Here is a 14,477-nt window from a genome sequence, read left to right as displayed (position 1 = left end):
ACAATTCCATGTACCCACACCATGATCCATTTTTAACCATCCCCAACAATAACTCTGTAGCCATTAAATCTTAACTCTCTGTTCTCTCTTTCTCCCACCCCCTAGTAACCTCTCTCCTGTTCTCTGCCTCTGTGAATTTGCCTATCCTATATACCTCATAAATGAAACCCTATCATATCTGTCCTTTGGTTAACAGTTTTTAATATGCACAAAATGCCAGGCATTTAGAAATGAGTATCTTCTATTTGATGAACTTACCAAATAGCTTGAAATTTTACATTCTAAAATTCTTTGCATGCCCAATTGGATCTACAAATAATATATAGATACAAATGATTTTTTGTGTCAAAAGAAAGTGGGGTACTCTTCCTCTGCCCATTGTTGGGAGTGTCTCCCACACACAGAAGAAACTAGTTAGCAAAGCACTTAAGGAATTACATGAACTGTCTTTTGAAATTTCCCATAGGTTGATTCTCTAAGAGTCAAATCCCATCCCAGCCATCAGCCCACACAAAGCTTGAAACAGTCCTGAAGGACCCAGAAGGTCAGACAGGATGACCCAGGAAAAATGAAAACTTCAAAGTAGATGCAAGTTCTCTCTTGTGAGGAAACAAAAGGACTTTCTTGGGCCAAATATTTTAGTTTTAATCAATGATCCTAAAACAACATAAAAGAAATGTGAGGTATCCATAGCAGAAAATTCGCAAATGCTTATTTTCTCTTCGCAACCATATTATGGCAAAATTAAGTGACCCATAGGTCCTGTATTAAAACTGCTGAAAAAACGTCCATTGAGTGTACTGAATCCTATCCCATACCTTCCTAAAGACAAATATTGAGCTATGGTCTTCATCATTTATAGAGAAGGTGGATGATAAACATCAAACAGCTTCAGGAATGTAATACCACTGATGAAGACCTCGGAAGGTTTCAAAGATCTAAAAAAGCAGAATAATGCTAACACAGGCAAGTAGGCTTTTATTAGAAAATAGAATATAAATTCCTAAATAAATGACCTCACAATTCTTTTACTGAATTATAAGCATACAGATTATTTAAAAACCCTTAATTGTCCCTGTGTTTCAATGCTCATGATAATGTCTTCGTATCAAGGACATGAGAGCTGCATCTACCCTCTCTCACTGACCTTTCCATTAGAATAAAAGGAAATTTGGCTCAGGAGTTCCTACAGTTCAGATCTGAAATGTCCCCAAAAGAACCTGTGTATTACAGGTTTGGCCCTCAGGTTGGTGCTATTAGAAAGTGGTGGAAACTTTTAAGAGGTGGGACCTACTGGGGGGACGTTTTATCACTATGAGTGTGCCCTTGAAGGGAATATTAGTACCTTAGCAGCTACCTCTTCCCCTCTCTCATTCCTGGTCATGAGTTGGACAGGCCTCCTCTGGCATAAGCTCTTGTCATGATTTGCAGCCCCAGGTCCAAAGCAACAGGGCCAATTGATCATGGACTGAAACCTTCAAAACTCTCCAAAATAAACCTCTATTCTTTAACCTCTATTCTTTTTAGCTTGATTTATCCTAGCTATTTGTTTTAGTAACAGAAAGCTGACTAACACAGAAGGGTTAGAAGAAGAGGAGAAGGAAGTGACAATGGCCCTGGAGGAGAACTCAGTAAGTGGTGGTGGTTACAGGAGAGAATAGCAGAGACACTCTCTGTGCTAGGTCTGCATTCAAACATCCACAGGGAACAGGTACAGGACAAAGAAGTGAGGAACTTTCACACCCCTTAGAAGCCCACCACACACTCACATGGGGCTAGATTTAGAGACAACAACTGTGTGACTCATAAATTAAATCTAGAAGGATGTCAAGAATTAGAATCTCAGCAGCATGCAGAAGATCCCCTCTCCAGATGAGTTTCATGCCAGCCTCTAAGTTTCATGACAGTCCACATTTGGTCAGTGAAAATAACACATGGAACAGGTGGGTGAGCACTCCATCCACACCTCAGCAGTTGTGGTAACCAAAAAAGTCCACCAAAAAGGGAGAGACTCCTCCACCTACACAAAACAAACCACTTGCTCAGGAGTCGCATCGTACCTGTTCCGAAAAAGTGACAATGACTCTTCACATGTCATGTGTCTTTTTCACTGGTTAACAAGGATTGCTTGAGTATTTTGTATTCATCTCTTCCCCTAGTACCCAGAGCAAGGTATTTAATGTAGATGAGGCCTTAAAACTATCTGCTAAATCAATGGATCAATAAATGGTTCTCTCACTTAAGCTGACACTGGGATTTTGAAGTACTCAGTACCCTCTTGCCCTCTGCTACCTTTTTTATCTGTTGATCAATGTTGAGAAACAAACCCTGTGAAACCAGACCGGCAGCAAGTTTCCTAAGCTTCCACATCACCCTTCCATGGATTCCTTCCCAGTTCACCAAAATGCTTTGATCATTGAATATTTTTCTAAGTTCAAAAATTTTGTAAACTACCCTTAAAAACAAAAATAAATTGATATGATCCTACAGTTAATCCTGGTTAGCTACAATAGCTGAAGGTACTGTGATATCTTAGTTAAGAACTGAACATGAACCCAGTATGGTGGCCGACGCATGTAGTCCCAACTACTAGGGATGCTGAGGCAAGAGGATCACTTCAGCCCTGGAGTTGGAGGCCTTGGAAACAGTAAGAACCCAGATCTTAAATAAAAAAACAAATGAACAAGACCCAAACGGATTTAGGTTCTAAAGCTCACTTCTATGTTTATCTGCTGGGTAACTCTTGGCTAACTCTTCCCATGTGACTTCCTTGTCCCCTCTCAGGGTGGATTCAAATGCTAAAGGAAATACATCATCGAGTGTCTGGAATAGAGTAGAATGTTATTAATACCATCTGTTATAATTTCTTACCTTTGTTTCCTAAAGTATCCTAGAAAATATATAATTATATATTTTCTTAGATGCACAGCTGTGAAGAAAAAATACTGCAGCTCTCTCTTGCAGCAACAGAAATCTGAACTATTATAGAATCCTGTGGTGAGACTCCATCCTCATGTGATTGATTCAACACATACTTAAATTCAGCTTTACACTAATTTTTTAAAATATTTTTTTAGTTGTAGATGGACACCATCTGTATTTTATTTATTCATTTTTATGTGGTGCTGAGGATCGAACCCAGTGCCTCACATATAATAGGCAAGGGCTCTACCACTGAGCCACAACACCAGCCCCAGCTTTACACTAATTTATGCAGTGTTCACCACAAAGTGTTTGTTTAAGATCACATTCTCCAAGTCTTAACACAGTAAAATTGAGACTGCATCTCTTTCCAGGCTCCAAAGTAGCAACTTTCAAGACACTGCATATATGAAATATAAATAACAGTGGAGCATAACTATTTGATGTCTTATAAGTAAACTGGCAGACTCACATGGTTATCCTCAATATTCTTCAACAGCCTGGGATCATTAAAGTCACATGAATCACTAGGCGCTGAGGATATCCGACTGTAAGAGAGAACCAAAAGATACCCATCCAATTAAAAACTTCCTGTTAAGACATCTCAAACCTAGTAAGAATCTGGCTTCTAGAAAAATCACACCTAAAATGCCCATAGATTTATATTCAACTTTTTAAAGATTTAGAATGCTGTGTACTATTTCAAACCTCAAGATGGTAAATCCTTAATGTTACCATAAATCAAAATATTTTATAAGTTATGATAAATAACATATTTAGAAAAAAAGAAACGGAAGCCACGATCAATACTATGACTGTCATTTCAGTTGATCTCTGCATAACTTCTACCAGGGAAAACACCCCAGAGTGTCTGCTCAGAGTAGACAAAACAAGAGGAATTACTGTGTTGTATGTATTTACAGCCAAAGCTCATGTGTAGGAGAGAGAAAAAGGCACACAGTTACTAGACAGGAAACTTGAATGATGGTTGTGTGTGGTCATACTGTGGGTGAAGTCTGTGTAAGAGGTTCAGTGGGTTCATTCCTCTCCATTCCATCCTGAAACGTTTTCTTTGAGACCAATGACAATGAAAAAAGAGACTACAACATTGTTGATATCCATCTTAACTACAAACAGATATCAGACTTTAATACAGCAAACAGTAGCCAACGGTTTGCAAAGGAGATCATCTAAAATGCAAGTTGACCCCCCAGGAAAACCCCATAAAGGGTGAGAAAATGGCAGCACGGAGTTCCTGAAAGGTACAGGGAGGGCAGAAGACAGGATGCTTCTAAAACTGCTTGAGGAACTCGGCGTGCTAGAGCCTTCCTTCATCATGTAGTCAGACAATGCAACCAGAAAGAAATGAAAAGTTCACACTTTAGAGAAGCCCTGAACCTGGAATATTATTCATTTCTAAAATGAATCAGTGCTATCAAGCCACGAAAGACATGAAGGCATCTTAAATGCACAGTACTCAGTTGATCTAAACAGGCTGAGTAGTGTATGGTTCCAACAGTAACATTCTGGCAACGGTGAAGCTATCGAGAAAATAAAAAAAGATCAGAGGTTGTGGGGGATGAGGGTTGGAGGACTGAACAGGCAGAGAACAGAGAATTGTTAGGGCAATGAAAATACTCTATATGATACTATAAGGATGAATACATGTCATAATTTATTTGTCCAAACCCACAGCAACAAGAGTAAACCCTAGTGTGAAGTAGGGACTCTGGGTGATTATAAGGTGCTAACATAGGTTCACCAATGGCAATACATGTACCACTGTGATGGGAGGGCTTTTGATAACAAGGGAGGCCAGGAATCATATGGAAAATCTCTGTGCCTTCTTAATTTTGTTCTGAAATAAAAACTCTCCTTAAAAGAGGTCTTAAAAATAGTGAAAATGGGCAATTTTATATTCTGTATAATTAGAATAAAATATATATGAGCACACATCCAATGATCACCAAGCTATATATATATATATATATGTTTAGTTGTAGATGAACACACCGTATCTTTATTTATTTTTATGTGGTGCTGAGGATCGAACCCAGTGCCTCACACATATGAGGCAAGTGCTTTACCACTGAGCTACAGCCCCAGCCCGATCACCAGACTTTTGAAGAAAGCAAAACAAAATTAAGAAATCAAAAAGTGGTGGGGGTTGGACATAGGAGAACAGAGCAGAGGAAATGGACAGTGTGAGGCCAAGGACAAAAGAGTGCTCTTGAAAACTGAAAGTGAGAGCCCATGAAGACTACTATGAAGGATAGAAGGCAAAAAGAATCAGAAAATAAAACAACCACAACAACAAAAAGGAAAATGGGAAGACGAGATGATACCATTGGAAATCAACCCAGAGGCTGAATATCTGCCTAACAAGAAACCCAAGGGAACAGAAAGATCAAGGGGGAAGAAAATTATCAAAGAAACACAATGCAAGGACACTTACCAAAAATTAATAAAAGAAAATACAGAGACAGAAATGGTTCTCTAGTCACCCATTAAATGTTCAACATAATAAGAAAAACAAGCCTAGTTAGTTCAACATAATAAGAAAAATCAGCCTAGTCCTGGTTGATATATAGACCCTTTCTGTATATGCTAAGGATATACAGAAATTGCTAAGTGCTTCCAAAGGCTAGGAAAGAGAGACCAGAGAGCAAGTGACAGATCACACACAGAGCAGCAGATGCTGAAACTTCTTCCATGCTAGCAAGTCCAACAATGTCTAAAAAGTTTAAAAATTTGTATGAACATATTATTTTGAATATAGGGATATTTTTTAAAAGCCAAAAAGTTGAAGCTGTCTACTTCCAGGAAATGGGAAGTACTGGGCCAACGGCAGGATATTTTTGCTAAAAGTTCTGAAAATATGGACTTTCAAAGTGGTATTTGTGTTTAAATCTTAATCTAGTTTTCTTTTGGAAAAAAAAATATATATATATACACACACACATATATTATGTACATAATTATATACACATACATATAACCTTTATTTTTGAAATAACATATATATATATATATATATATATATATAACTTATTTACATATAAGATGTCCATATAATAAATGCTGATATCAAAATATTCTAAAGTCTTCTCCAGCATCAAGAAGTGCTGGAATCTACTTACCAGAAATCATCTGAGGATGCTTCTCTTGTCAATTCTGGGAAATGACTGCCAGAGAGAGGGAAAATAGAGCAGTCACAACACTGTGATCAAAAGATAGGCATTCAGATCAAAACATGAGCAAGAAATTTATAATTATTAGATTATATATATAAATTTACATAGTCCCTTGAATTTCTTAGTGTTATAGTCAAAATTAATCAGTATAGTTTTATAAGAGATTTTATAGATTATTGATAAGTCATAGGTTATAGATAAGCCATAAACTATAGACTAATAAATATAGACTAATAAGATAAAACAATAAAGACAAGAGTTAATGTGAAGATAATTAAACATGTTTCAGTTTTAAGAAATAACAATACAGAAACATAAGCATATAGTCTCATATAGTACACAGACATAAGACTTAAAGATGTTAATGATAAGATATAGATAATAAAATTGATAAGTGGGGGGGCATAGGTTAACAATAGTCATAAATAAATGTTAAGATAATATAGGTTAAGTTACAAGATAGAAATAGTTAAGAAACAGTCATATTAAGTCGAAATTGCTATAGACCAACATAAGTAAGCATAGCTAAAGTGACTCCATTACTATTCCTGTAAGCAAGGGCCATTTCTGGGAAATCAGCACATAAGCTGTGTCCCCCAAAAGAGCTGTGCTTTGTGTACTTTGTACCCTGCAAATGTACTGAAACCTAAACTGTATGCCCACCTTGGGGGGGTCTTTAGTTCTTCTTAGGGGCTCTTAAGTTCCGTTTGTACCCTAAATGTGTTAAAACCCAATAATACACCTGCCCAAGGGAGTCCTTAGTTCTGCTTAGGGGCTCTCAGGCTCTGCTAACTGCTGTTTTAGCTTCTGTGATTGGCTTGCTTGCATGATGCTAAGGAAAGTCCCTGAGTTGTGGTTTTCATCCTTAAATCCTCAGGACACAGACCAGGAAATTGCTGTTCTCCCTAAGAGAGTCAGTCTCTGTGGAAGGCAGCCCCTGGCCATGTAGACCCTGGCCAGGTAATAAAGCTCTCTAATTTGTTTCAATTCAGACTCTGTGTGTTTTCTGAGCGATCTCCCAAAACATTACTAAGCAAATATTTACAGCAATATATCATATTTTAAATTTTAAAAGTTCCCTTTGGGATCCATCAAGTTTTAGATACATTTAACAATAACTACAAATCTAAATTCCTTATATATCAGAAAGTCAAGATACTTGATGAGGTAAATTTATTTTGTAGGAAGAATACAAATAAAATTTCAAACACACTTACCCATAGGTTACTCCAGCAATGCTACACTTCTTGAAGTTCATGATATTACATGTAAGAGTTCCAGTTTTATCAGAGAAAAGATATTTTACCTAAATCAAAGAATAAAAGGAATGTACATCAGGAGAGTAATAAGAAGCAAAGACCAATAAATGAAATCTTCTCTTCCATACTTTTCAAATCTGTATTAAACTTTTTTATTGGTTCTTTTGAGTTATACATGACAGTAGAACCCATTTGACATACCTACATACACGGTGTATCAAATTTAAATGAGTAGATTTCTTTAAAGTAAGTAAATTAATAGCAAACAATAGCTTTAATGCTTAGACCAACTGCAAACCTTTTCTGTTACTAATTCTGTAGGCAAACTGCACAGAAATGTGCAAAAGAAGCTTCAGTAATAGCTCTGGCACTACAAAGACAAATCTGAAGTCCTGCCACACAGTGTCTCAATGATGCATTTCACTCTTGAAGATGATGCCACACCCTAATATAGTATGCAGATCTTAAGAGTCCACCCTACAATTGGATTAAGAAGGCATAAGACAAATCTGCAGTTTCTCAATCACTATCACAATTCAGATGCATATGAAGAAGACGGCATGCATCTTAGATTATATCACCTTCCAAGATGGAAGGTTTTACAGACTCAAATACATGATGTTCTCAAAACACAAAGGCGAAAAGGAAAATCACTAAGTAGGTCAACAAGACCTATGAGATGCAGCCATGTTCACAAGATTAACTTAATGTGAAAGTGATAATTACAAATGCAAATGTGGTAGGCTGGTTAGGCTATTTCAGGCTAGTGATGGGAAAGACAGGAAGAACTCTTGGCTATGAGACATGAGAGTTTAGGGTAGGTTTGGGGTGCTACCTAGTCATGTGGACTATGGAGAAGTCACCTTATCCTTCTTAGCCCAATTTTCACACCTATGAAATAAAGGATCTGTCCAGGAGATTGCAGCATCCTTCTACATGTCATTCTGGGAATTATGTTATGGATTGGTGAGGATGGATGACTAACACGATGGCCCCAGCGGAAACTGATCTCTCAGTGGTTTTCTATAGAGGAGTCAGGAGTGTTGCTGGATGCTAGATAACTCCCAGAAATTCAAACCCTAGTCCAGATACTTTTTCTTAATGACAAAACAAACAAGTAAACTTAGAATTATTTCTTAAAGCAACCAAAGGGCATTCAAGTATAGAAAAATTATTTAATCTCCCTAAAATAGTCAAATATTATGTCCAAATATAAAATTACTACACTAAGGGCAATTTATGCTCTATCCATGAGTAAGTTCTTTAACATTTATTAATTATTTTAACCGTACACATTTATGAGGTTCAATGTGTAATTTGATACATGTACACAAAGTACAAGGAGATCAAATCAGGGTAGCTGGCATTTCTATCTCCTTAAACATTATTAATTTTTTTATTAATACATAGCTGTACATATTCAGGGATGTAGAGTGTGATGCTTCAATATATGTATACAATGCGTATTGACCAAATGCAGTAATTAATATTTCATTAGCTTATATAAACAGTAAGTTTCAAATAAGCTTTATATACATCAAGTCTGGAGGTATAGAAGTAGAATAGGATCTGCCTTCTGCCTTTTTTAAAAAGAATTAAGCAATATCAAAATGTTAAAAAGTGAAAATTTCCTAATAAGAAATCATCAAGACTTGCTATCACTCACCCTATCGAGTCTTAATTGATACTAAAGGTTCCAAGTCAGAACCTCTTCCCTATGCAAACTTTCCCCCCATCACCCTAGGTGTCTTGAGTCCTTTAAAACCTCCCATTTCTCAGAGCTTCTTTATGGAACCCAAAAATAATTCTATTCTGAGCACTGTGTTAAACTGAAAAAGGCAACTAAAGACCATACGGTCATCCCTTGGTATCCTCAGGAGATGGGTTTCAGGAACCCCACAGGTAACAAAATTCAGGGATGTCCCTTATAAAAAATGGTACAATGCTGCATAAAACCTATGCACACCCTCCAGTATGCTTCCTTTCTGTATCATCTCTAGATGACTTTCTTAATACAGTTTAAATGCTATTATAAATCATTGTTATACTGTATGTTTAGGGAATAATGACAAGAAAAAATAGTCTGTACATGTTAGATACAGACACAGCCATCATAGACTCAACTACATTTTCAGTCTGAGGTTGGATCCGTTCCTGGATACAGAACCTGTGGATGAGAGGGCCCACTGTACAGGGCAATTCTCTATTCTCAAATGGCCTCAAAAGTCTCCATAAAGAAACAGATACCACATGACTAATCACATCTCTTATATTACTATATTACTATATTGGGAAAGACTGTTATGAGAACATAGAAGACAGACTCTTGCCTAGCAAACTGGAGAAGCGTTCAAAAAGAAGACAAAAGTAGTCTGATATGTACCAAAAACACAGAGATTCTTATCAAAGTATGATTTTACTAATGACAAACCTAGTGTAGAAAGAAAGAATGTAAGATTAAAAAAAAAAAAAGAAAGAAAGTGAGGGCTGGGTTTGTTCCTCACTGGTAGAGCACTTGCCTAGCATGTGTGAGGCACTGGGTTCAATTCTCAGCACCACATATAAATAAATGAAATCAAGGTCCATCAACAACAACAAAAAATAGTGTATATCAAAATTGTTTGTTTGTTTGTTTCTTTACTGGTAAGTTTAATTCATTTATAGTTATTTATTATGTATTTTTTTTATTTTTTGCATTACAATTCTTAATACACCTTTATACCACAAATTATCATATCTCTGATTGTATATAAGGTATCAAATTTTTTTAAAAAAGTGAAAATTCAAGATCCAGAGTCAATTGCAGTGGCACGATTACACTTGTAATTCCAAGGACTTGAGAAGCTGAGGCAGGAGGATCGCAAGTTCGAGGCAATTTAACGAGACTCTATCTCAAAATGAAAAGGGATAGAGATAAATCTAAGTGGTTAAGCACCCCTGGGTTCAATCTCCTATACCAAAAAAAAAAAGAAAAAAAAAGTACCCAGAGACCCATTCTGGGTACTATCCCTCACCTGTGTGAGTGGAACACAGGTGGGCAGAGGGAAGCCAGAGACGCTGGCTTGCTGGGGAGGATTTGTGCTCTGTGCCACGGATGCTCTCTTAAATCACAACCCACCCTGTTATACTAAGAATTTAAAAGCACGGATGTGAATATGAACAGTTCAAGAAAAGGTAGAAATATCTGCTATGATCTCCAAGTAGATTTGAAATATATTATCAAAGAAACACCTTCAATTTTTGTCTATAAAGTTCTACTCTATCACAAGATTTTGCCCACAAATTTAAGCCTTGACTTTCTGGAAACAAACAAAACTATAAAAACCATTGCAGAATGGGAAAGAATGCCTACCTCCAACCAAGGCTTCAAGACTTTTTCTAGCCTTCTCATGACTGAGACATCTCACCTGCATCTTCCCAGTTGGACACAAAGTATGAGGGAGACACTCTACACTGAGCAGGGAAGCATAAGGCCATTCACTAATCCAGGGATCCTGGAGTAAGGTGTTCATTTTCTCATCTATACAATGATAGCACCCACCTCATAGGGTGGTTGGGAAGTTTACAATGTATAAATCGAAATCATAATCTTTAATTACAGTGCATTCAAATTTCAACTGCTGTGATTTCAATGTAAGCAACAGACATAAGTCAAAATACAACTCAGTAGAGGAAAGAAGAGTTCTAGGTGAAGGCAAGAAAGACACTGATTCTCTGGAATATTCCAAACAAAATGTAAACATGTGAGGAACATATAACCTTCAAATAGCTCCCACACATTTCATGGGGTTTCCCAATATCTGCTTATATGATCCTTGTTTTCCCTGTCATTGGCTCCTAACCAACACTTAAAAAAATGTTCAAATTTTTATTCTTATATATTTTTTGTACCATGTTTTTGTACTATTCTATTTGCAGGTAACTTCTATGTGACAAAAGATAGGAAAAACAAGTCAAAGGCAAGGGAAATTTGTATTTGTTAATACTTTCAGATACCATAGAACTCTTCAGAGGTCCTAGCCACAGTCACAGGTATCTTTTCTGACAAAACCTCTCCATAGTTGTTCTGCTAACACTTGTCTCCTCTCCTGCTCATGCCACCACTACCACCCAAAGTTCTCAAAGAGGTTCTCACCTGCCCAAGCTCTTCATTAAGGTTTGAGGTCCTGGCCATTGCAGGAGTGTCATTTCCTACATAATACATATCTATGTCCTGAGAAAGAGAGAGAAAGCACACTTTGGAAAATATGTACCATTGATTATTTATTCAGATTAACACAGAAGCTACCAACAGGTACCTTAAAATCCTTCTGTTTTAATATAAATATGATTTTTAATTTTGAGGTGAAAACAGTGACTGTTAAGATACAGAAACTTCAGAATTTAAGAAGGAAAATATGGTCTTTTATATACAGAAAGTTTAGTTTTTTCATGACCTAGACCAACTCTTCAGGATTCTGAGCTTGATTAGTCCCCCATTCACAGGAATCCTGTGAAGACCAAATAAAATACACATAAATGTGTCTAATCTGCAAATATTGGCTGCTGAAGTCCTGTGCTTAAGGGCCATGAAAATCCAGTAAAAAAAAAAAATCCCTACTCTAGAGCTGGGGATGTCACTCAGTGATAGAGCAATGCTTAGCATTCACAAGGTCCTGGGTCTATTCCCAGCACATACACATGTACAACTCTATCCTTCCAATCAAGTCCAAGTTTACTTTCACAATACATTTTGGTGAATGATGAACACTACAGTAAACACACTTAAGAGTGTATTTCCTTGGCACTAAATGAGACTTTAAAAGCATCCACACCAGTTACAGCCAGATACCAAGCACCCACTGAGCATCCTGCCTCCACTATCTCACTTAGTCTTTACAACAACCCCGTGAATGGGCAGGCACCCTGTCCTCCCCATTTCTCAGGGGAACCCTTACCAGCTGTCTATTTGGACGACTTAACCGTCAGACCTAGTCATAAATGGACTCCATTCTTCCTTTTCTAGGAGCTCAATTAAGTGACAAAGGCTCAAGAGAGAATTAGAAAGCAGTAGTTGGCATTTCTCCAATATCCCAAACTCCACCTTAATACTCACCCAGTTTATAAAAAGGGCTTGTGTGTATTTTACAACCTCAAGAGTCACCAGCAGACTGATGGGAATAAGATTGTTGTACAAGATGATGAACGTCAATAGGTTGTATCCAAAATTATCCGAGCTTGATTCTGTGGAAGAAAACCCAGGAATTTGTATAGCTTTAATTATAGTCTCTATTCAGTTTCTTTTCGTTTTTGTTATTTTGAATTTTTTCTAAAAGATGTTGACAAAAAAGTTGCTTATTGGCTTATTTAGATCCAAGTTAAAAGTGCTTGCTGTTGTGCATCTTCTATTGCAGGAATTGTGAGTACAGAGACAAGTCAGACACAATTTCTGTCACTATGAGCTGGTTTCTCCTAGGAGGTGGTGGGGGATAGATGGAGCAGAGACAGCAAGCCCCTCCACGTGACCACGCAGCAGGACACAGCTGTTAAAGAGGAGGTTGAGGAGCACCCCAGGAACCAACACAGCAGGTTTTTAATGGAGAGGCAGAAGGTGATGACTAGTGATTAGAAATCTGTAACAACTCTAAACCACAGTACTGAGCTTTGAACCAAGAAATTAAATCAAATGGTGGTTTGATTAAAATATGGAGTTCTGGACGGTGGTTGTGATGGAAAGAAGTGCTAGGAAAGAATAAAATGAGTAGTCACCAGCTGGCCAGCAGACCCACCCTCCCACCACCCTCACCACCACTTAGCCAGTTGACAGCCTTTCTTCCTCAGATGTAGAATTTGGACTCACCAAATAGGATCTCTAAGTCCCAACACACAGATGCCCATAAAGTATAGCATTTGCTTAGAAATGAATATCTGTCTGCCAGTAAGATTACATGTTAATAAATGATTTCTTAAAGTTTAAAAATTTTTCCTAAAATTAATTTTGTTTTAATTTTTTTAAAGAAATTGAAATTTTCTGATTTTGAATACTAGCTCAAAATGTTTAATATTATTATAAATAGTGTTCAAAAGTAGAGTGTATTCAGGGAAAAAGCCAAACTCAAAGCTCCAGAAACCATAAAACTTCTGGTCCAAAGTCATGAAATAGAAGAGCTCCATAAAAAATACAACCCCCACCTGTATGTAAAAAAAGTTTAACCAAAAAAATAAAATCATCAAAAGGAGATAAGAAAGGGCAGAGTCAATTAGGAACTGAAGTCAAAGTTCCAACAGTGACCATGAAAATGTTAAGTCTGCTGGCTTTTGTCAAGGTTACTCAGATGCTATCATAAGAACAAGACAGAAAGTGTTATGAATATGACAAAAAGAACATTGTTCCACTGTAAATCATGCAGCTAGTGCTGGAGTTTGACATTACTGAAGCAATGTAAATGGTATTCAATTCCCACAAAGCCTGTATACCAAGATGGTGTCAATGCTATACATGTACCCAGACTGTGACATGTGCAGAATTAATATGCACACATAGTATCAGTCTCCACATTTGAGGCTAGTTTGGTCCAAACCCAAAGTTTAAGCACCAATACCAAGGGATTGTGATCCAACTACAACTGAAATTCCCGTCACATGTCCCACATTTGTAAAGTGGCAACAAATGTTCTCCCAGAAAGTTAAAAAGTGTATGTGTATGAGTTTTCTTTGTGAATAATTAGAAAAGTTTTAAAATTGTTTTAATCAGTTTAAAACTAAATATATTGAAAGATAGGAATAATAATAAACCCTCAAAAAACTACTTCTCCACTCCACCCCCAGAGCTATAGATTCATGTTGCTTAAATTCTGCTCCAGTTGGGTGGTAGGGATAGACCAGGATGACTACCAGCGCCCATCTCCCCTACCCGGAGCTCCATGCTGCAGAAATTCTATCCCAGGGCAGAGCAGGCTGCTACCCCAAGTAGGGTTGGCTATCAGAACAGGAACACACTCAAGGAATTGATGTTATTTGAATGGAGTGTTAAAAAGTCCATGCCAAGGGCACTATCAAAAACAACAGAGATCTCAGTGACAAATCAAGGAAAGCAAATATCTCCACAAACAAAACAGGAAAC

The 14,477-nt window shown here is 37.2% G+C and overlaps 1 protein-coding gene across 2 annotated transcripts in view; it reads right to left on the bottom strand.

Annotated features, from left to right (window-relative positions):
• LOC113199601 (phospholipid-transporting ATPase IB) overlaps nucleotides 1–14,477 on the bottom strand; it is a 630,500-nt gene that overhangs the window by 423,499 nt on the left and 192,524 nt on the right. For both annotated transcript variants that reach the window (XM_077793137.1, XM_077793139.1), the window contains exons 12-16: nucleotides 12,471–12,598; nucleotides 11,511–11,588; nucleotides 7,334–7,422; nucleotides 6,063–6,107; nucleotides 3,395–3,470 (exon numbers count right to left, since the gene is read on the bottom strand). In XM_077793137.1, coding sequence (XP_077649263.1) covers nucleotides 3,395–3,470; nucleotides 6,063–6,107; nucleotides 7,334–7,422; nucleotides 11,511–11,588; nucleotides 12,471–12,598 — 416 coding nt within the window. The remainder of the gene's footprint in view (nucleotides 1–3,394; nucleotides 3,471–6,062; nucleotides 6,108–7,333; nucleotides 7,423–11,510; nucleotides 11,589–12,470; nucleotides 12,599–14,477) is intronic.

Source organism: Urocitellus parryii, chromosome 2 (genome assembly GCF_045843805.1).
Source record: "Urocitellus parryii isolate mUroPar1 chromosome 2, mUroPar1.hap1, whole genome shotgun sequence".
NCBI lineage: Eukaryota > Metazoa > Chordata > Mammalia > Rodentia > Sciuridae > Urocitellus > Urocitellus parryii.
The sequence above is the reverse complement of the archived record's forward strand: the minus strand, read 5'-3'. Positions and strand labels throughout refer to the sequence as shown.